Raw genomic sequence first — 21591 nt, 5'->3', positions numbered from 1 at the left:
AGATGCATTATATTGTTCTATTTCGTTGTGTTCCCTCCCATCAGCGAGCGGTGGATGAGAAGTTCCGCTGTGTGGAGGAGAAGGAGGGAGAGATGCGTCGGCTACAGCTTCTTCTCAGAGAGAAAGAGAGAGACCTGGAGAGACAACACTGTGTACTGTCCAACAACGAAGAGACCATCACGGTACTGATGAACGCGCACGCACGCACGCATGCACGCACACACACACACTGGTTACTGAGTTCCTTCTATCTTGTGTGTGTGTTAAAGAGTCTGGAAGTGCTGGTGCGTGGGAAGGGTTTGGAGCTGGAGCAGGTGTGTGAGGCATGGAGGAGTGTACAGCGCCACCATGAGGGCAGGGAGGAGAGACACAGCCGCAGCTTGAGAGAGAGAGATGCACTCATCAGCCAGCTACAGAACGCCCTGCACACACGTACCAATGAGGCTGAGGTGACATGCCCTAATTATACACTTGCCACGGTATACATATACTGTACACCAGCACAAATGCTTCTTGATTCTTCACACTATTTGTAATTTCTATTCTTCTCTCTCGCTCTCTCTTTCTCTCTCTCCCTCTGTCTCTGTCTCTCTCGCACATTATCTCTCGCTCATCCCAGGACCTGACTGGAGCCCTGCTAGGTAAGGTGAAGGCAGGTCCCAGTGAGGTGGTGGAGGAGCTGAAGGCTCGCCTCTCTCTGAAGGAGAAACTGTTCCAGGAACTGCTGTCCGACCGCGGCCGCCAGGCCCAGGAGCATCACTCACAGGTCCAGGACCTGCTCAACACCATCGGCACCAGAGACCAGTACATCCAGGTAATAAAACCACACTGGCCTGAGAGCTGTGGTTTGGTATAGTCTGAGGGACTGATTGGGTAGAGAGAATGAGAAGAGAAAGAAAGAGTGAGAGAATGAGAGAGAGAAAGAGAAAGAGACTTCTGCCACAAAGAAGCTGTATTGAGTCAGATCTTTTAATCCCCAAAAACCTCCATCCTTTCCCTCCCTCTCCTCACTCTTCTCCCCCTCTAGGAATCGGCAGGTCGTCTGGGTGAGGTGATGAGTGAGCAGACTGTACGTCTCCAGGAGCTCCGCAGACAGCTAACCTCTTGCTCCCTGGCCTACGGGTCTCAGCTAGACCTCCAGGGTCCAGACTTCCAGGGGACCAGCCAGGACCTCCTGGCCTTGCAGGAGGAACTGCGTCTGGCTCTGAGGAGGGAGAGGGAGGCCCAGGCTGAGCTCACGGCCCTCAGGACCCAGGGCACTGCCAGGCCAGCTGACAGGCAGGCAGAGTTTGAAGGTGGGCATCAGAGGAGCATGGGGCTCTGTCTGTAGTGGCACCTTTTTTGGGGTGATGATGCTAACCATAGTTAAAACTTCACAATGTTATTTATATATCAGCTAATAGGTTTTTGAATATGATTTGAGCTTTTTTTGTAAAGCTTTGTGCAATTCTACATTTGTATGTTTTAATTGTGTAATGCATTCGATTATGTTTACAGCAGCTTAGRTATCAAATGCTTCTTTGAATGTATAGCCAGTAGGCAAAGAAACAGAGGGAAGATATGACTTCTGTTTWCATACAATACAAGGGATTTTGAACTTTGTATGATCGTGTCGATAGCATCATATGTTTTATGTTATGACTTCTACTATTTATACTAATGTGTGTGCCTTCGCATGTTCAACTGCATGATTCATGGTGGTTATATACCATGTAATGGTATTGCGTGTTGATATAGCAGTCTCTGCTATTTGTATAGAATATCTAATAACGACCGCTGTCTGAAATGTGCGCTTCAAGTTGATTAGAAGTGATGTTTTGCTTTTGCCAGAGTACGGCACATTTCAACAACCATGAATTATTATTATTCCTTTTAGCTCATTGTGTGGGTAATATCTATAAACCGTTGTCTGAGTGCCACGGTATGTAATAAGAATCCTTTCTCCCAGAGACATTACCTAGCACGCGTGTCTGAATGAGAAACCGTTTGATCGGATAACATGGCAGAAGCTGCTTTGCTACAAGGTCTCCACCGTCTGAGTCGCAGGTACTGTGACATCATCATCAATGGAGCACAAACCTTGTGTTGAGCTGAATAAACAAACCGTGTGTTATGTTGTTGGGTTTATATGGTGTTCGTGGTGGCCTCGGCTCCACTGTCCCTCTCTCCCACCCTTACTTCCTGCATGAACATGGTCTACATGAGTGGTACACTGGTCATAAACGTATCTATATCCAGTTACGTTCAGATCAATCTCTGTTAATACGCCTGATTCTCCACTTTCCAACCTGTCACAGTTGGTTCTACTCAAGAGTAGTAGGTAGTATCAGTTGAGCTAATGTGTGGATAAAAGGTAAGAAACCCACCTAGACATACAGTGTGGATGCATGACTGCATGAGCGTGTGTGAGTATATAACCGTATACACAACCACACCCCCCCCCCCGATATCAACACTAAAATGCTCCAATTGCATCAGTCTATTTGATTGTTTGAAGGGCCATGCACATTACATAGAAACAAGGGTAGACTTTCCTAGTTGCACGTTTTACATGTCAATCAAGATTCACCCTAATCATATTTAAAGGGAACACCTTAATCCCCAGCGCCCTGTTAGATCCAATGAGCAGAGACATGCCTCCTGCCGGCCACACCTCTTCTTAAAGTCTGTGTCACTGGTCACTGGAGAAGAGAATATTGTATCGCTTAAGTCTCTATCGCTCACTCGGCTGTCTGACCGCACAAGATTACAGCCAGCTCGTGCTTGGACATGCTTTTGAATGAGTTTCTATTTGAATAGAGCATATTCCTGAAGTCCAACACCAAACAGATTACATAGAGGTCGAGACAAAATGATGGACTATTATATTAGCCCGAAGAGGCCTTATCCTTTTTAGAATGTGCATTCTGCACTGTTTGATGCATTTTAATACTCTGCCCTGGCCAATTGCACATCACATCATCTACTATTACCTAGTTATACGTCAGAAACCTGTAGATTTGATCAAGGAAACATTTTGATGATATTAGTTTTAAAAGCATTGAGTGTTATGTGCCCTCCTTACAGTACAATTAAGCTATCTTCTAGTCCCAGGCTATTGTCTAATTTTATTTGACTGTAAAATGACTAATATATATGTAAAACTACTCCAATAGCCTTACAGTAAACATTTTAAATCCTCTCCTCCTAGCCCTCTAGTCTGTGATACCTTAGCATTTTACGCCACATAGCTGTGTCTGTAGGTTTGTATTTACTGTAAGCAGTTAAAGTATCTGGTCTTACTGTATACTTACAGTATATCTTACAGTTTACCTTACTGTATATCCGCCCGTACAGTAGTATATCCCAGTACAGAGAGAGTAGATTCCCTCAGAGGAAAATAATGTGTTTTATGTTTGAAGCTTCTCTTCCTGTCATTGCTGAGAGGGGAGAGGTTTAAAGGGTGACCACCGCCGTTACTGAATGCAGGAAGCATCTTTTGTCGATGCGTCCACATCAGTTTGCTTTTTGGTGGAAAGACTTTGACATACAGAAAGGCCAGAATTGGGGTAGGCTATGTGTGGTATGAAAATGTACAGTATTAAAATGGTTGTTGAATTGTACTCTGGCAAAAGTAAGTAGTGTCAAGGATTTGTATGTTTTAATCGATCTTTTGCCACAAATGCAAAAGAGTAGTACTCTATGTCAGTGTGRCATTTTCTTTTCAGGCTTTTCTTTTCAGAACTTGTGTGTATGTATGTGTCCATGTTTATGCTTATGTTTCAACTAAGAACTGCATTCTGTGGTCTCGGTTCTCTTTCTAGAATTCAGCTCGAAGGACAATGATAATGTTGAGGTCAACAGTAACTATGCAGAGAGCATGGAGGAAGAGGACTCCAAACTGACAGCTCGAACCCTAGCCACCATGCAGGTAGGCCATGTACTGTACCTATCAAATTGAAATAGTGGTAGATTATTTTTGTCTTAATCATGTCACATTGAATCTTTCCTAACCACCACTCGTATTTTAGTTATCAACCTGGGTGATCCAAACACACTGTGGCGATTTTACACACTCAGCGCTCTGTCGCTCTCGTTTTCTCCACTCTCCTCCAATCAGAACTCTGGAGGACCTGGGAAGGGGAAGCTATCCCAGGAGGCAGTGGGAGAGGCCCAGGGGCTGGTGGAGGTGAAGCAGCTGGTGCAACAGAAGAGGGTGGTGGAGAGAGAGCTGCAGGAGCTCAAGGCTCAGCTGGAGAAGGCTGGCTTCTCCTCCCTGTCCGGGATGAGGTAACACACGCTGACTGCATACATGTTATTATGAAACGTGATATAGATACAGTATACACTGAGTGTACAAAACATCAAGGACACCTTCCTAATATTGAGTTGCACCCCCCTTTTGTCCTCAGAACAGCCTCATTTCATTGGGGCATAGACGCTACAAGGTGTCAAAAGCGTTCCACAGGCGTTCCACAAGCGTTCCCATGTTGACTCCATTGCTTCCTACAGTTGTGTCAAGTTGGCTCGATGTCCTTTGGGAGGTGGACCATTCTTGATACACACAGGCAACTGTTGAGCGTGGAAAAACTCAGCAGCGTTGCAGTTCTTGACACAAACCGGTGTGCCTGGCACCTACTACCATACCTCGTTCAAAGGGACTTAAATCTTTTGTCTTGCCCATTCACCCTCTGAATGGCACACATACACAATCCGTGTCTCAATTGTCTCAAGGCTTAAAAATCCTTCTTTAACCTGTCTCCCCTTCTTTTACACTGATTGAAGTGGACATTACATTTTTTTTTAAAGCCTTTTAACCCTTTTTCTCTGCAATTTCATGATATCAAATTGGTAGTTACAGTCTTGTCCCATCGCTGCAACTTCCGTACGRACTCGGGAGAGGCGAAGGTCAAGAGCCATGCGATTGAAATGGATTTAACAAGTCAAGTCAAATCAAATCAAATTTATTTATATAGCCCTTCGTACATCAGCTGATATCTCAAAGTGCTGTACAGAAACCCAGCCTAAAACCCCAAACAGCAAGCAATGCAGGTGTAGAAGCACGGTGGCTAGGAAAAACTCCCTAGAAAGGCCAAAACCTAGGAAGAAACCTAGAGAGGAACCAGGCTATGAGGGGTGGCCAGTCCTCTTCTGGCTGTGCCAGGTGGAGATTATAACAGAACATGGCCAAGATGTTCAAATGTTCATAAATGACCAGCATGGTCAAATAATAATAATCACAGTAGTTATCGAGGGTGCAGCAAGTCAGCACCTCAGGAGTAAATGTCAGTTGGCTTTTCATAGCCGATCATTAAGAGTATCTCTACCGCTCCTGCGGTCTATAGAGAGTTGAAAACAGCACGTCTGGGACAGGTAGCACGTCCGTTGAACAGGTCAGGGTTCCATAGCCGCAGGCAGAACAGTTGAAACTGGAGCAGCAGCACGGCCAGGTGGACTGGGGACAGCAAGGAGTCATCATGCCAGGTAGTCCTGACGCATGGTCCTCCGAGAGAAAGAAAGAGAGAAAGAGAGAATTAGAGAGAGCATACTTAAATTCACACAGGACACCGGATAAGACAGGAGAAGTACTCCAGATATAACAAACTGACCCTAGCCCCCCCGACACATAAACTACTTTCACACTTATATACCGGAGGCTGAGACAGGAGGGGTCAGGAGACACTGTGGCCCCATCCGATGATATCCCCGGAAATGGCCAAACAGGAAGGATATAACCCCACCCACTTTGCCAAAGCACAGCCCCCACACCACTAGAGGGATACCTTCAACCACCAACTTACCATCCTGAGACAAGGCCGAGTATAGCCCACAAAGTGACATCAATAAGGGATCATAGCTTTCACCTGGATTCRTCTGGTTAGTCTAGTCATGGAAGGAGCAGGTGTCCTTAATGTTTTGGTCACTCAGTGTATATATGAATGAAAGTGAATGAGAATAAATGAAGTGAACAAGATGAAAATAATGAAAATATATCCTTGTTCATACAACTTTTTTTGTATTTTTTGACAATTACAGTGGTGTACATACGGAGGTCCAGCTTATAGATTCACAAACGCCTTTGGTTTTCACCCTGGTTCGAGCAGTGGATATGARAGGTGCTAGTTGAGATGTGTCTGTGTTCTCTCTCACACAGGAAAGCCCTCTTCAGCCTACGCATGGAGAACACGGAGTTGAGGTCTCACCAGACAGAGAGACAGTCAGAGACAGACCCCAGGGATGAACAGATATTCCTGGAAGAAGGGAGGGATAAAGAAAAGCTGGATGTGGAGGAGGAGGAAGAGCAACTGTGTGGGGTTGATCGATCTGATGGCTGGGAGGATGAGCGTCTGTCCCAGGGGAAGCACTGTGCCCCCAGGCCCACCTTGAGAGACCCTGGCCTGGGGAAGAGACACTGCACTAGGCCTGTCTCTCTGGACCCGGGAGCCCTGCTGTCCCACCCCACACAGGAAGGGGAAGGCATCACACCAAATTATACTCTAATAACGCGTGCTACTGTATGTATGGTAGGTCAACTGTGAGAGGCCCATCGACTGGTTACCTCAAGAAAGGAATATCATTCAAAATATTTAAACAAGCCTGAATCTATATGGACACAACACTGACGTCACTCTGGTCCTGTGTTGCAGGGTGATGACGAGGAGGAGGCAGGAGGAGGAGAAGCTGGAGACCGGAAGCAGAGCCCCACAGAAACAGTGATGGTTGAGAATGCGGTGCGGCTCCGGCTGGAGAGCAAGGAGCTGCAGGAGAGACTCATGGTTTCTGAGGCCACTGTGGAGGCTCAGGCTGAACAGCTCAAAGACTACAGAGATCTCCTGAGTGAGTCAATACACCCTCACCACACACATGCACACATGCACATATGCACACGTGCTGTTTGTCGATCACACATACGGTAATATGCCACATGCGTTAATTATTCTAATGTATCATTCTCTCTCTCTCTCTCTAGTGGAGACGTCTGTGCAGCAGGACAGTAAGCAGGTCCAGGTGGATCTACAGGACATGGGCTATGAGACGTGTGGTCGCAGTGAGAACGAGGCTGAGAGGGAAGAGACCAGCAGCCCAGGTACTTACTATTACTATTGACGCTACAAATACCAGCAGGTCTTTTTTTTTTACACTGAAGTATTGCTGTACTCTGCAATACTTGAGTGTTATTGGGAGATTTAAACAATCTACTATGGTTTAGTAGAGCCACAAGAGGGCAGTACTGTACTTCAGTTGTCCAACCCACATCCCCTCCCTTTCTGTTCTCCGCAGAGTTTGACGATCTGGAGATGTGCACGTCTCTGGAATGCGGCGGCTCCCAGTGGTGGTCAGGCGTTGTGCATCCTGGGAAGGCCAGTCCTCCAACATCAACCTCCGAGGCTGATGACTTGACATCTCTCCAGCGATTGGTGGAGGACCTGCGCTCGCAACTCTCCCGCTCCCAGATGGTGATCCGGAGCCTCCAGGGCCGCCTGCGCTCCCTCTCCACCTCCGGTGACCCCTTCGGCCCCTCCAACAGTCCCTCCACCCCCCGCAAGGTCAATTGGGCCATCCAGTTCCAGTCCTCGCCTTCCCAGAGCGGCCTGGATGAGGACGAGGGCTGGGAGTCGTCTGGTGGGGGTCTAGGGCCCTCCTCACATCACCCCAAACCCGACAAGGATCTCCAGGAGCTGGTGTTTCGCGTGGGAGCCCTGGAGGACCAGCTGAGGAAGGGCAAAGGGACCCAAGCAGGGACTCCAGGGCTCCCTGCAGAGGGAAAGGCTTCCATCTGGCCTGGGCCYGGGTAGGTAGCACCACCACTAACCCTGGTCCACATGTTAGAACGCATGCCGTATACAGCAGATTCATTTACAGTAAACACAGTATATGTGACCCACGTTGGAATGGAATCCACAATCCTCTTGTTGCTAGAAAATCCACTGACCCGTGGGAACCAGTTTGTTTCATATTGACGCTTCCTTCTTCATCCGTCTCATGTTGACTCTTCTTTCTCCCTGTGTCTGTCTCATAATGACTCTTCCTTCCACCTCTGTCTCCCTGCAGGAAGTTTGATACCCTAATACAGGCGCAGGCCCGTGAGCTGTCGCACCTGCGCCAGAGGATGCGAGAGGGGCGTGGCGTGTGCCACATCCTGACCCAGCAGCTGGGCGACACCACCAAGGCCTTTGAGGAGCTGCTGCGTGCCAATGACGTTGACTACTACATGGGCCAGAGCTTCAGAGAGCAGCTGGCGCAGAGCAGCGCCCTGGCACAGAGAGTCAGCACCAAGATCAGCGGACGTGAGTGGAGAGGTGAACACACATGTAGACACATAAGATATGTTGCACACAAATAGCACTTACTGGACACAAAAACACAGAAATCTTTCACAATTTACATACAGCGCTGGAAAAATGATCGTACCCTATAATTATGGACAATAACCTTGATTTGATTTGACCATGAAAAATAAATGTGTTGCGTCAAAATTGTCTTGATGCATTTATTTTAGGAGAAGGGGGGGTTTTAACTTCATCTGCAAGTCGATGTAGTTTTCCTAATAGCAGTTTGACATTTTTAGATGAAGTGGGTAAAGTTTGTAATCATTTTATGAGCAGAACGGCACGGTCGGAATGAGGAACTTGATTTCCAAAAGTTGCACGTGGTCAAATCCATTTGTTTTTGAGACAGGGGTGTCACTAAAGCTATATTTTATTCATTAGGTATGTTGTATTTAATTTTCAAAGATGCATTACAAGCTCAAAACATTTTTCGSCAAAAATGACAATTATATCAATAAACGTGGCCATTTGCGTGACATTTAATCCTTACCCAAAATGACATAATCGTTACAGCCCTAATTACACGATACTCATGAGATAACGGGTAGCTAACATACTCAATCGTCAACATCTTTTAACTTTACAACAGACATTTGCAAACACAAGTTCTCAGTCATGTCCAGTCATGCCCAACAAGACATAGCATGAGTGTGTGTGATCTTGTATGTGTATTATCCTTATATAAAGTGCTAATGTCTCTCTTCAGGGGATCATCCAGAGATTCATGATGACAAGACTGGCACAGAGCTGCTCGCCATACGGTATGCGTCTGCCAATTTGCTTTCTGCGTGCGTATGTGTGTGTTTGCAACAGTGTGACAAGAATGCAACAGTATTTCAATCAGTATCAGTGTCATCTCTACTGTATTGTTGGTAACTCTTCTGTACAGCAGTAGATTTTGGCAGTTGGAAAACATTGATTGTTGGGGGCATGTGTGTCCTCCACTGGGGTTCTCGCTCTCGGGTTTGTCACTTGATCAGTGATCCACACAGAAAATCCATTAGTCTGATTAACTCACTGGTAGACCAGCAGACTGGACAGTTGTCTGTGACGATCATCAGAGATTGAGATCAATCAGTTGCTCATGTCGCTGGCGACATCGGATCTCAATCCGATACGCCACTGTGACTGTTATTGTTGGGGTGTAATCTCTTTGAAAACTACCGAGAGACAGATCTCTCCATTTCCCTCTTTTCCTTTCCTAAGTCTATCCACTATATTTCTCTGCCTGACTTTTTTCACTCAATCATCTTTGCCCTCTCTCTTTCTCAGTCTCTCTAGTCGCCCTCATGCTGGTAGGGTGGCTGGTTTTATAGCGTTAGCAACATTAGCGTTAAAGCAAACATGTTTAGTCAGGGCCATGTGATGTCCCCACTGCTAACCAGCCCCATGGTGACAGTCATTGGAGAGGAGCGTTGTGATTGGATGAACCCACTGCCCTCCCTCCGCCTCCCTCTGATCGTTGTGGCAGCAGCCTCAGACCGCCACGGGGGGATTTGGTTGCTGAGAAGGCATCCTTTTTTCTTTCCATCGTGTGTGTGTGTGTGTGTGTTGTGTGTGTGTGTGTGTGTGTGTGTGTGTGTGTGTGTGTGTGTGTGTGTGTGTGTGTGTGTGTTGTTTGAGAGAGAGAGTGAGTATCAGCCCGTCAACCCAGGCTACAGTGTTGTGGGCATGCGGACAAGACTCACGCTGTCTTGTGTTTGGGTTCAGACTCGGAGACGGAGGAGTGTGTGAGTATGAGAGAGGGAGACAAAAACACAATGAACAGAACCTGACAAACATTGTATTCCTGTGTCAGCTTGTACGGTACTGTATCTTTTTATATCTCTTCATCCCTGAGCTGTGCTCATCGCGTGACGTGGCCCTCGTAGAGTCGACTGGTGCTGAATAACCTCTGAATAACTACAACGACTGTCCTGGTTTGTGGGGTCATACTGTGCAGCCAGGTCGGGTCAGCCTGTCTGCTGGATGGCCCTGGTATCTGGGTGCATCTGATTACAGAGTGTCCCAGCCAGTTAGAGGTGCAGGCAGTTACAGACAGGAGCAGGCGGACAGAGACTTACGGACCAGAGCAGAACATTAGAGCACAGCAACTATCTCTGGTCCAGGCTAATGCTGAAAGAACAGTCTCTGTTTCCCTCTTCTGAAGTAGTGGCACAGGCTGCATCTGAGATGACACTATGTCCTATTCCCTATACTGCACTACTTTTGACTCACACGCACTACATACACTACTCAATTAGTATTTGGTAGGATTGCCTTTAAATTGTTTAACTTGGGTAAATTGTTTAACTTGGCTTCCCACAATAAGTTGGGTGAATTTTTGCCCATTCCTCCTGACAGAGCTGGTGTAACTGAGTCAGGTTTGTAGGCCTACTTGTTAGAACAAGYTTTTTCAGTTCTGCCCACAAATTTTCTATAGGATTGAGGTCAGGGCTTTGTGATGGCCACTCCAATACCTTGACTTTGTTGTCCTTAAGTCATTTTGCAACAACTTTGGAAGTATGCTTGGGGTCATTGTCCACTTGGACTGTCTCTTATACACATCTAGATGTGTATAAGAGACAGGTGCTTTGCTGTTGTTAAGGGATTGATTTTCACTTTTCACACCAAAGTACGCTCATCTCTAGGAGACAGAACGCGTCTCCTTCCCGAGCGGTATGACGGCTGCGTGGTCCCATAGTGTTTATACTTGCGTGCTATTGTTTGTACAGATGAACATATGGTACCTTCAGGCGTTTGGAAATTGCTCCCAAGGATGAACCAGACTTGTGGAGGTCTAAAAAAAAAAACTTTGAAGTTCTTGGCTGATTTCTTTTTGATTTTCCCATGTTGTCAAGCAAAGACGCACTGAGTTTGAAGGCAGGCCTTGAAATATATCCACAGGTACATATCCAATTGACTCAAATGATGTCAATTAGCCTATCAGAAGCTTCTAAAGCCAAGACATCATTTTCTGGAATTTTCCAAGCTGTTTGAAGGCACAGTCAACTTAGTGTATGTAAACTTCTGACCCACTGGAATTGTGATACAGTGATTTATAAGTGAAATAATCTGTCTGTAAACAATTGTTGGAAAAATGACTTATGTCATGCACAAAGTACATGCAGATTTCATGTCAGATGCAGCCATGTCTGAATAGCTCCCAGGCCCAGACCACAGCTTCAGAGTCAGCAGAGAAACTCACCTCTGTGCCTTGCAACGGTGTTGGGGGAGTATACAATAAACACAGAGTAGCAGTAACTGTGTCCCAGCTCTCCTCTGTTTCCCCTGTTTCTCCTCTGAGTTCTTCTCTCATTTAAAGCATCAATGGGGAGATTCTGATTTTGGAGGACTACTTTCCCCCAGAGTTCATGTGTCCTTACAGGGTTGAGAGCAGGGTCAGCTGTTGCATTTTGGTCAATTAGAGGTGCCTCTCCCTCTCGCTGTCTTATAAAAGAGAGAGGATGGAGAGAGAGTAGGATGGAGAGAAAGTTAAGCAGAGCCAGGGGATATATCCCTGCCATACTGCCACACAGATGGTCAACCAGATGCAGAGGACTTAAATGTGTTTTATTGCCATTTGACTCATTTAGGACAAGCCCTTAATTGAGCGAGTATGAAGAGGGGATTTGTATTGATTTGATTCCCTCGCATGTGCCTTCTCGCGAGAGTGAACTGAAATAGGTCAGGAGCATCTAAATCTACAGAGAGACGGAGAGAGAGAGACGCAGAGTGAAACAGAGAGAGGGARCGGGCGAGAGCGTCACTTTGCCCCACAAATAGCAAGAGAAGWGCAAAGCCTGGTGTAGAGCATGTTCCAGCACAGGCTCAGCTTGTCCATTTCTAAAACTACAGGAGGACTACGGAGAATCAGGGCTCTATTACTTGTGCAATGGTGGATTCTCTGAATACTGCATTTGACTCATACTAAGCCCTGGGACTTTTTAAAAAGGGAATGCATTGACTACAGTACCTGGACTTCTATTTTGGRCCTTAATCTCGTGCTTTTAGTGGATTTGAGACAAATGTTTTGTTCCTTTTTTGAAGTATACAACCTCTTCAAAAATCCAGTTTGAGGTCAAATGTAATAAACAAAACAATGTTGGGGTGAGGAACAGATGTTCCCCTCACACTGCAGAACCTGCAGACAGAGGGGCTTAGAAGAACAACATTTGACAAAGGGCCGGATGGGTGCAGGTTCTTTGGGCCAGCGCTGCAGTGTGGGTTGTAAAACACACTGAAGGCTGACTGGGGTTATCTGACTCTTTGTGTTTGACCATTCAGCCCCGGATACACCGGCCTAGTATCCCGCTCTGCCCTCTCCGTCTCTGGAAAAACACCACTCTCTCCGGTCGCTCTGTTTTGTGTTTGGCTGCTGGTGGGAAAAGAGGGAAGAGACAGCGGTTTCCTTGAATGCAGGATCGGATGCTCTCTCTTCATCCCCGAGGGACACAGAGAGAAAGAGGGAGACAGAGCTACAGAGACAGAGCCACTGCTCTCCTTAATGTGAATACCTGTCCTCCATGCTGTACCAAAACACCAGTGCTTCTTTAAAGCAAATATAACTGGCATCATTTTGCTCGCTTAGCATAAATCGCTCTACCTCACCAACAGGATCCAATTCAATAGAACCATTGGCAAAATTTCAAGCTAGTTCTTATCACAAAAACAGAGGAAACTATATTTGAAAGACCTCTTGTTAAAGAGGGGGAAACGTAACCTGATCTAAGTTACTGCACAGCAGATTTGGGATTTGGGGGACATTGTTGGGCTTATCTGTACTGTACCGGCCTGGGTAAGGTGCTGCTTACGAGACTGCACTAGTCATAGTCACAGCCCACACACACATTTGCGCATCCGTATCCTCATTCTGTGTGTGTGATGTGTGGCGGCGGTGGRGACAGCCAGCAGATCGGCCTACTCCCCTGGACGTCTCTGTCACCAGGCCTAATCTGAGGATTTACTCTGCTTTTCACCTGATTGCTTACGACCAGTCATCCCTCTATCCCTGTCTCCATCCCTTCCTCTGGCCCGTTCCCCTTTTTCTAACTTAACTAACACTCCGGGGATCACGTCCTTGGCAGTAAGCTAATGAGCACTCCTYGTTTACCGTGGGGACCCAGCTGAGAGGCGTTGCCCCGGCGACGAGGATAACGACTGTCTCGCTGGTTTGGAGGAGGAGGAGCAGGAGGAGGAGGAGCAGAGAGGCCAGGATAGCGGCTCTCTGGCCCAGGGAGGAGGGCCTTTGGTGGGGCAGGCTGGCCAGGTGAGCAGGGGGCCCGAGCCCATGGCTCCACTCTGGAAGGCCATGCTGTCTAAGAGCAGCCCTCTGTACAGASACTCTCTGTTYTCCKTCTCTCTGTGGGAGAGCCGGGCCCAGGAGAGAGAACTGGCCCTGTACAGAAAACACACTGAAAGAGAGAGAAGGGCCCTGCACAGGCAGCTGGAGAAGTAAGAATCTTACATTCATTGTTGTAGTAACGTGAGAGTGATAGTGATCGTTAACTGTGTACTATACAGTAAGTCCTTCAGATGAGAAGCCAGTGCTGGACTGCAAACGGATACACAAGTCCACTGTGTGTGTACGTGTGCGTGTGCATATGTGTGTGTGTGTGTGTGTGTAGAGGGATCAGCCTGGCACTGGTTTAGATTGGTGAGATGAGGTGACCGTCACCCTGCAATCAGGATGCGGCTATCAATTAATTAATTCTGCTGAGCGGGAACAGCCTGTGTGTTTGCATGCGTGCATGTGTGTCTTCCTTTTTTTATCCGACTGTGAATATTTCTAATTTTTCAATATTTTATGAATTTGTACCTTTTAATTCATATTTGATTTATTTTGTGTTCTTTTGTTTTGTCCTGTTCACTGTTGCAATGTTGTGCCTCTTGGCCAGGTCGTTATTGCAAATGAGAATTGGTTCTCAACTGACTTATCCGGTTAAATGAAGGCGAAATCAAAATGAAAGAAATAAGACCTTCAGTGAGCTGATGCGCCAGTCTGTCTGTATCAGCCTGGTCATTGGTCACCTCTGTGCCTGTGTCCCTGTTGATCCCTGTGTGTCTCTCTGTGGGCAGCAAGAAGATTCAGCTTCAGGAAGGGTAGGATCATCAAGCATCTTTCTTTGCCTGTACGGCGWGGACAGTCGGGTGACTAGGCCAGGACAGAACAGCGAATGGCTTAATCATGCTTTGATTGTCCCTCTGTCACTAGAGAGCAGATGTATGGCCATATGTGGGCAAGGACAAGATCACTGAGTGTATCCCTGTATGTTTGTGTGTGTGTTTACAGGCTGAGTAAGGAACTCCAACAGAAGGATAAGGTCATTGAGTCTCTCCAAGGCAAACTCAACCAGCGCCAGCCTCGTTCTGACACACCCTGCAGTAGCCRTGCCCTCTCCGACACCACCGACCAATCAGACCGCATCTCATTTGTGTCTGATGATCAGGGCTCCACCAATGAGGRGCTGGAGCTGTGCTCGGACGTAGACGCAGCCAGCGAGTATGGCCAGGAGGACAGACGCGCCTCCCCTAGAGCTAGTACAGGTACAGTAAACAATAGAGACACACACACGCACACRGACACACAAATGACTGCCCATCCATATTTCGAATGCATGCCCAGTAGTGCACAACTGAACGGTCTTCTTTTCATTCATCATCTCTCAGATTCTCACTGTAGCAGTGTACCCATGTCACGCCACCCCTCCACCCCTCCGTCCAACACTTCATCCCACGGACACCAGTCCTCCATCAGCTGTCTCAGCAGGCAGCCGTCAGGGGACACACAGACACAGACAGGTAGGCAGACAGACAGGGAGAGAGAGGAGGAGTGGACGTGACTGCATTATTCAACACATTGTGATCATTGTCATTGTATCCACATGCTGTACTTTATCATGTCCAGACATTGTGAAGTGTTTTCTTCCCTCATTCCTCATACCTCTCCCGGTCCCACCCATCTTTCTGTATCCCTGTCGTCTCTTCATCTCTATTTTCACCTGTATTTCTCCTCCGTACCTCCAGGCCTCTACAGTGGGCCAGTGTCCCGTTCCCTCCCCACCTCTCCCCAGCCCCACCCCCAACCCCAGCCTCTCTACCACCCAGACCTCTCCTCTCAGAGAGCCCCTCTGCCCTTTGACCCCTACACGGGCACCTTGCGACCCCATTACCATGGCAGCGGGCCCGTGGGCTCTCCCTGCAGAGTTCGCCGGGAGCTGCAGATGTTACAAGACAGCTGGGAGATACTGAGCGTGGTCACTCTGCTTGCACCTTGTTTGTGTTGTGTGTGTGTGTGTGTGTGTGTGTGTGTGTTGTGTGTGTGTGTGTGTGTGTGTGTGTTGTGTGTGTGTGTGTGTGTGTGTGTGTGTGTGTGCCTGTGTATGTGTGTGTGCCTGTGTATGTGTGTGCCTATGTATGTGTGTGTGTAGGATGGAGTGGCTACATTTGTCATGCTGTTAAGCCATCATCTTTAAAATGTACTTTTTAAGTTTTGTATTACAGTTATAGTGTAATTTGGCATGGGGATAGTAGTATTAGTATAACTGATAAACTTGAAGTACAGTAAGTGAGTTTCACATTCAAAGCTCTGAACTATCCCTCATGGTAGTAATGTCAGACAGGACTGCAGGTGTATTGTCCTGTTGAGATTCCAGACTAGCAAGATGAATTGTGCGTGCTAACCCACCACCTATTAGGCTTTTCCTCTGAATGGSGTAGGACATGTGACATTGGTCTCTCCAGGCCAAGTGTAATTGAGCAAGTTGATGTGCTGTATTGATGTGCTGTATGGCTTTGAGCTAATTCATACCCGCCTAACCCCACCCCTACAACGTCACTCTCCACCATGCTAACATCCCAACCCTGGAGGTTCTGATAGTGTTTGRACTCTCTCTGAGTTATCTATCTCACAACAAGCTGCCTGGCCAACCTGTTTATTCATGCTTGGGATTTTCTCTCTTTCTTACTGCAGGTTTTTCAGTTCCTTCAGCCAAGCCGTTTGTTGGCTTCCAGATGTCGGCACATCCCTCCAGTTACCTGCCCCAGCCTCTGTCCTACCATACCTTCCACCCGTCTCCTCACAGTGGCCCCATGAAGGCAGGCACCAGCCTCCTGGAGAGCAGTGCAATGTGGGACATGGCTTACGGCGCTCAGCCAATTAGAATTGGCGCTGCTGATTTGTCATCAGGGTCGTCAGGATACCAGTCTGGCACCAGCCATACAGGTGTGTGTTTATCTGAGTTTTAACGTAAACGTGTGTGTGTGTGTTTGCTTGTTTTCCTACATTCTCAGGACCCCAATGGTCAGACAATTCACTAGAATGTCCTGAAAGAGTCGGAAAACAATACCTTTTTTGAAAAGTCAGGATGTGTTTCGGGTCCTGAATTAGTTCAAATGCTATTTTAAGCTTAAGGTTTAGGATATTGGGRTTAAGGTTAGGGTTAGGTTTAGGGTTTTTGGGGTTAAGGCTGGGGTTAGGTTAAAGGGTTAAGGAAAATAGGATTTTTAATGGTCAAATTTTCTACACTCCATAAAGTCCTGAAATTTCACAAAAACAAAGTTGTGTGTGTGTGTTCATGTATATGTTTTTTGGATGCCCTCTTATTAAATAAATAATTGTGTTATATATTCTATACACATTTTTTAGGTTGTGAAATGTAACCAGTATTTTGATGTGTGGTTTGGTGCAGGTTCTGACCTATTGAAGGAGCAGCTGAGGGAGATCAGGAGTCTACGTCAACGCCTGGAGGATTCCATCCAGACCAATGACCGCCTCCGACAGCAGCTGGAGGATTCCATCCAAACCAATGACCGCCTCCGGCAGCAGCTGGAGGAGAGACTGGTCAACCAAGCCAGAGACAAAGGTACTAGACCACCAACCCACCGTTACTCAGACCATGTCCATATATTTTAGACATCCAACTTTGCAGTCACTAGTGAAATGTACTGTCTGTCCTCATCCAGTCCTCTTCTTCTTCCTCCTCAGGTGCCCCCAMCAACATCTACATCCAGGGCTTGGACTCTGTCAGCCAGCTTTCCAGTGAGATCAGAGCTCTGAAAGAGGAGAACCTCAGCCTGCAGGCCCGACTCCAACAGGCCAGCAGAGGTAACTAACCGCCCGGCTCCTAGTACTCTCATTACTCCCTAATATACTCCTAATACAMAAAAGTTTGGGGTCACAAAGAAATGTCCTTGTTTTTAAAAGAAAAGCCGTTTTTTCRTCCATTAAAATAACATCAAATTGATCAGAAATACGGTGTCGACATTGTTAATGTTGTAAACGACTATTGCAGCTGTAAACGGCTGATTTTTAATGGAATATCTACATAGGTTTACAGAGGCCCATTATCAGCAACCATCAMTCCTGTGTTCCAATGGCATGTTGTTTTAGCWAATCCAAGTTTAGCATTTTAAAAGGCTAATTGTTCATTAGAAAACCCTTTTGCAAATATCTTAGCACAGCTGAAAACTGTTGTTCTGATTAAAGAAACTAGTTGATTATCTGGAGCATCAGCATTTGTGGGTTCGATTACAGGCTCAAAATGGCCAGAAACAAAGTACTTTCTTCTGAAACTCGTCAGTCTATTCTTGTTCTGAGAAATGAAGGCTATTCCATGCGAGGAATTGCTAAGAAACTGAAGATCTCGACCAACACTGTATACTACTCCCTTCACCGAACAGTGCAAACAGTCTCTAACTAGAATAGAAAGAGGAGTGGGAGGCCTCGGTGCACAATTGAGCAAGACGACAAGTACATTAGAGTATCTAGTTTGAGAAACAGACGCATCACAAGTCCTCAACTGGCAGCTTCATTAAATAGTACCCGCAAAACACCAGTCTGTGTTTTGCGGGTACTATTTAATGAATAGTTTTTTATTAATAATACTATTAATAGACCACCTTTACTCCACAAACAGAGACGCATACAAAGCTCTCCCTCGCCCTCCATTTGGCAAATCTGACCATAATTCTAACCTCCTGATTCCTGCTTACATGCAAAAACTAAAGCAGGAAATACCAGTGACTTGCTCAATATGGAAGTGGTCAGATGACGCAGATGCTACGCTACAGGACTGTTTTGCTAGCACAAAATGGAATATGTTCCGGGATTCATCCAATGGCATTGAGGAGTATACCATCTCAGTCACCGGCTTCATCAACAAGTGCATCGACGACTTCGTCCCCACAGTGACCGTACGTACATATCCCAACCAGAAGCCATGGATTAGAGGCAACATACGCACCGAGCTAAAGGCTGGAGTTTTTAAGAAATCCCGCTATGCTCTCAGACGAACCATTAAACAGGCAAAGCGTCAATACAGGACTAATATTGAATCCTACAACACCGGCTCTGACGCTTGTCGGTTGTGTTAGGGCTTGTACACCATTATGGACTACAAAGGGAAACCCAGCTGCGAACTGCCCAGTGACGYGAGCCTACCAGATGAGCWAAATGCCTWTCATGCTCGCTTCGAGGCAAGCAACACTGAAGCATGCATGAGAGCACCAGCTGTTCCGGACGACTGTGTGATCACGCTCACCATAGCCGATGTGAGGAAGACMTTTAAACAGGTGAGCATTCACAAGGCCGCGGGGCAAGACGGATTACCAGGACATGTACTCARAKCATKCGAGGGCCAACTAGCAAGTGTCTTCAYTGACATTTTCAACCTCTCGCTGACCAAGTCTRTAATACATGTTTCAAGCAGACCACCATAGTCCCTGTGCCCAAGAAAGTGAAGGTAACCTGCCTAAATGACTACCGGCCAGTAACACTGACGTCAACAGCCATGACGTGCTTTGAAAGGCTGKTCATGGCTCACATCAACACCATCATCCCGGAAACCCTAGACCCACTCCAATTCGCATGACGCAATCTCAATCGCACTCCACACTGCCCTTTCCCACCTGGACAAAAGGAACACCTACAGTTGAAGACGGAAGTTTACATACACCTTAGCCAAATACATTTTAAATCAGTTTTTCACAATTCCTGACATTTAATCCTAGTAAAAATTCCATGTCTTAGGTCAGTTAGGATCACCACTTTATTTTAAGAATGTGAAATGTCAGAATAATAGTAGAGAGAATTATTTATTTCAGCTTTTATTTTTTCATCACATTCCCAGTGGTCAGAAGTTTACATACACTCAATTAGTATTTGTAGCATTGCCTTTAAATTGGTTAACTTGGGTCAAAGTTTGGTAGCCTTCCACAGACTCCCACAATAAGTTGGGTGAATTTTGGCCCATTCTCCTGACAGAGCTGGTGTAACTGAGTCAGGTTTGTAGCCTCCTTGCTCACACACGCTTTTTCAGTTCTGCCACAATTTCTATAGGATTGAGGTCAGGGCTTTGTAATTGCCAACCTGAACTTATTGTTTTCCTTAAGCCATTCTGCCACATCTTTGGAAGTATGCTTGGGGTCAATGTCATTTGAGGAACCCATTTGTGACCAAGCTTTAACTTCCTGACTGATGTCTTGAGATGTTGCTTCAATATATACATATTTCCCTACCTCTGATGCATCTATTTTAAAGTGCACCAATCCCTCCTGCAGCAAAGCGACCCCACAACATGATGCTGCCACCCGTCTTCACGGTTGGATGCTGTTCTTCGGCTTGCAAGCCTCCCCCTTTTTCCTCCAAACATAATGATGGTCATATGGCCAAGCAGTTCTATTTTTTGTTTCATCAGACCAGAGACATTTCTCCAAAAAGTACGATCTTTGTCCCCATGTGTAGTTGCAAACCATTGTCTGGCTTTTTATGGTGTTTTGGAGCAGTGGCTCTTTCCTTGCTGAGCGGCCTTTCAGGTTATGTCGATATAGGATTCATTTTACTGTGGATATAGATACTTTTTGCTTACCCGTTTCCTCCAGCATCTTCACAAGGTCCTTTGCTGTTGTTCTGGGATTGATTTGCGCTTTTCGCACCAAAGTACGTTCATCTCTAGTCTCTAGGAGACAGAACACGTCCCCTTCCTGAGCGGTATGACGGCTGCGTGGTCCCATGGTGTTTATACTTGCCTACTATTGTTTGTACAGATGAACGTGGTACCTTCTGGCATTTGGAAATTGCTCCCAAGGATGAACCAGACTTGTTGAGGTCTACAAATGTATTTTCTGAGGTCTTGGCTGATTTCTTTTGATTTTCCCATGAGTGTCAAGCAAAGAGGCACTGAGTTGGAAGGTAGGCCTTGAAATACATCCACAGGTACACCTCCAATATACACAAATGATGTTAATTCGCCTATCAGAAGCTTTTAAAGCTTCAGAAGAAGGCCCAAAAAGACTCCAGTCACCCAAGTGATAGAGTGTTCTCTCTGCTATCACATAGCAAGTGGTACCAGAATGCCAAGTCTAGGTCCAAAAGGCTCATTAACAGCTTCTATCTCCATGCCATAAGACTGCTGAACAATTAATCAAATGGCCACCTGGATTATTTACATTGACCCCCCTCCCCTTTGTTCTTACACTGCTGCTACTTGCTGTTTGTTATCTATGCGTAGTCACTTTACCCCTACCTACATGTACAAATTACCTCGACTAACCTGTACCCCCGCACATTGACTCGGTACCGGTACCACCTGTATATAGCCTCGTTCTTGTTATTATATTGTATAACTTTTACATTTTGTTTACTTTAGTTTATTTAGTAAATGTTTTCTTAACTCTATTTCTTGAACTGCATTGTTTCATTTCACGGCTCGTGACAAATAAAATTTGATTGGATTTGAGTGTACCTTAGGGTACAAAATAGTACAATTAGAAATGTGTACATTTTGAAAAGGTACACATTTGCCTGTTTAGGGTACTTTTAGTCTTGTAGACTTCACCAATATATATCATAAGGCCTTTGACAGCCTATGTTTATCCCAACACAGTGTGGTCTGGAAATCCTGGTTTGCAGGCCACATTGGCCAAGTCACATTATGATGGCTTTCCACATATGTAATTCCTATTGGAATCCAGCCAGTTAGAAGAATTGGAACTTTAARTCATCTGTAACCTGTATTTAGAATGACTGACAAGGTTGGGAAAAAATAAGTAAAAATCAGTAAAAAAAGAAACATCCTCTCACTGTCAACTGCTTTTATTTTCAGCAAATTTAACATGCGTAAATATTTGTATGAACATAAGATTCAACAACTGAGACATAAACTGAACAGGTTCCACAGACATGTGACTAACAGAAATGGAATAATGTGTCCCTGAACAAAGGGGGGTCAAAATCAAAAGTAACAGTCACCAGCTGCATTAAGTTCTGCAGTGCATCTCCTCATGGACTGCACCAGATTTGCCA

General features: G+C 46.1%; 1 protein-coding gene across 1 annotated transcript in view; it reads left to right on the top strand.

The window, feature by feature from the left end:
• The window catches only part of LOC111971395 (myomegalin), a 119105-nt gene that overhangs the window by 81480 nt on the left and 16034 nt on the right, over nucleotides 1–21591 (top strand). Inside the window, 19 exon segments of the mRNA XM_070446250.1 lie at nucleotides 45–182; nucleotides 270–449; nucleotides 620–814; nucleotides 1028–1295; nucleotides 3804–3910; nucleotides 4100–4269; nucleotides 6134–6503; nucleotides 6627–6816; nucleotides 6950–7066; nucleotides 7261–7771; nucleotides 8032–8267; nucleotides 9016–9070; nucleotides 14581–14834; nucleotides 14958–15089; nucleotides 15315–15515; nucleotides 15518–15541; nucleotides 16261–16512; nucleotides 16979–17152; nucleotides 17275–17394. Of these exon segments, the coding sequence (XP_070302351.1) occupies nucleotides 45–182; nucleotides 270–449; nucleotides 620–814; nucleotides 1028–1295; nucleotides 3804–3910; nucleotides 4100–4269; nucleotides 6134–6503; nucleotides 6627–6816; nucleotides 6950–7066; nucleotides 7261–7771; nucleotides 8032–8267; nucleotides 9016–9070; nucleotides 14581–14834; nucleotides 14958–15089; nucleotides 15315–15515; nucleotides 15518–15541; nucleotides 16261–16512; nucleotides 16979–17152; nucleotides 17275–17394 (3694 nt within the window).

Source organism: Salvelinus sp. IW2-2015, linkage group LG13 (assembly GCF_002910315.2).
Source record: "Salvelinus sp. IW2-2015 linkage group LG13, ASM291031v2, whole genome shotgun sequence".
NCBI classification, from domain to species: Eukaryota; Metazoa; Chordata; class Actinopteri; order Salmoniformes; family Salmonidae; genus Salvelinus; species Salvelinus sp. IW2-2015.
Note: the sequence above shows the minus strand (reverse complement) of the source record. Positions and strands in the feature narration are given on the sequence as shown.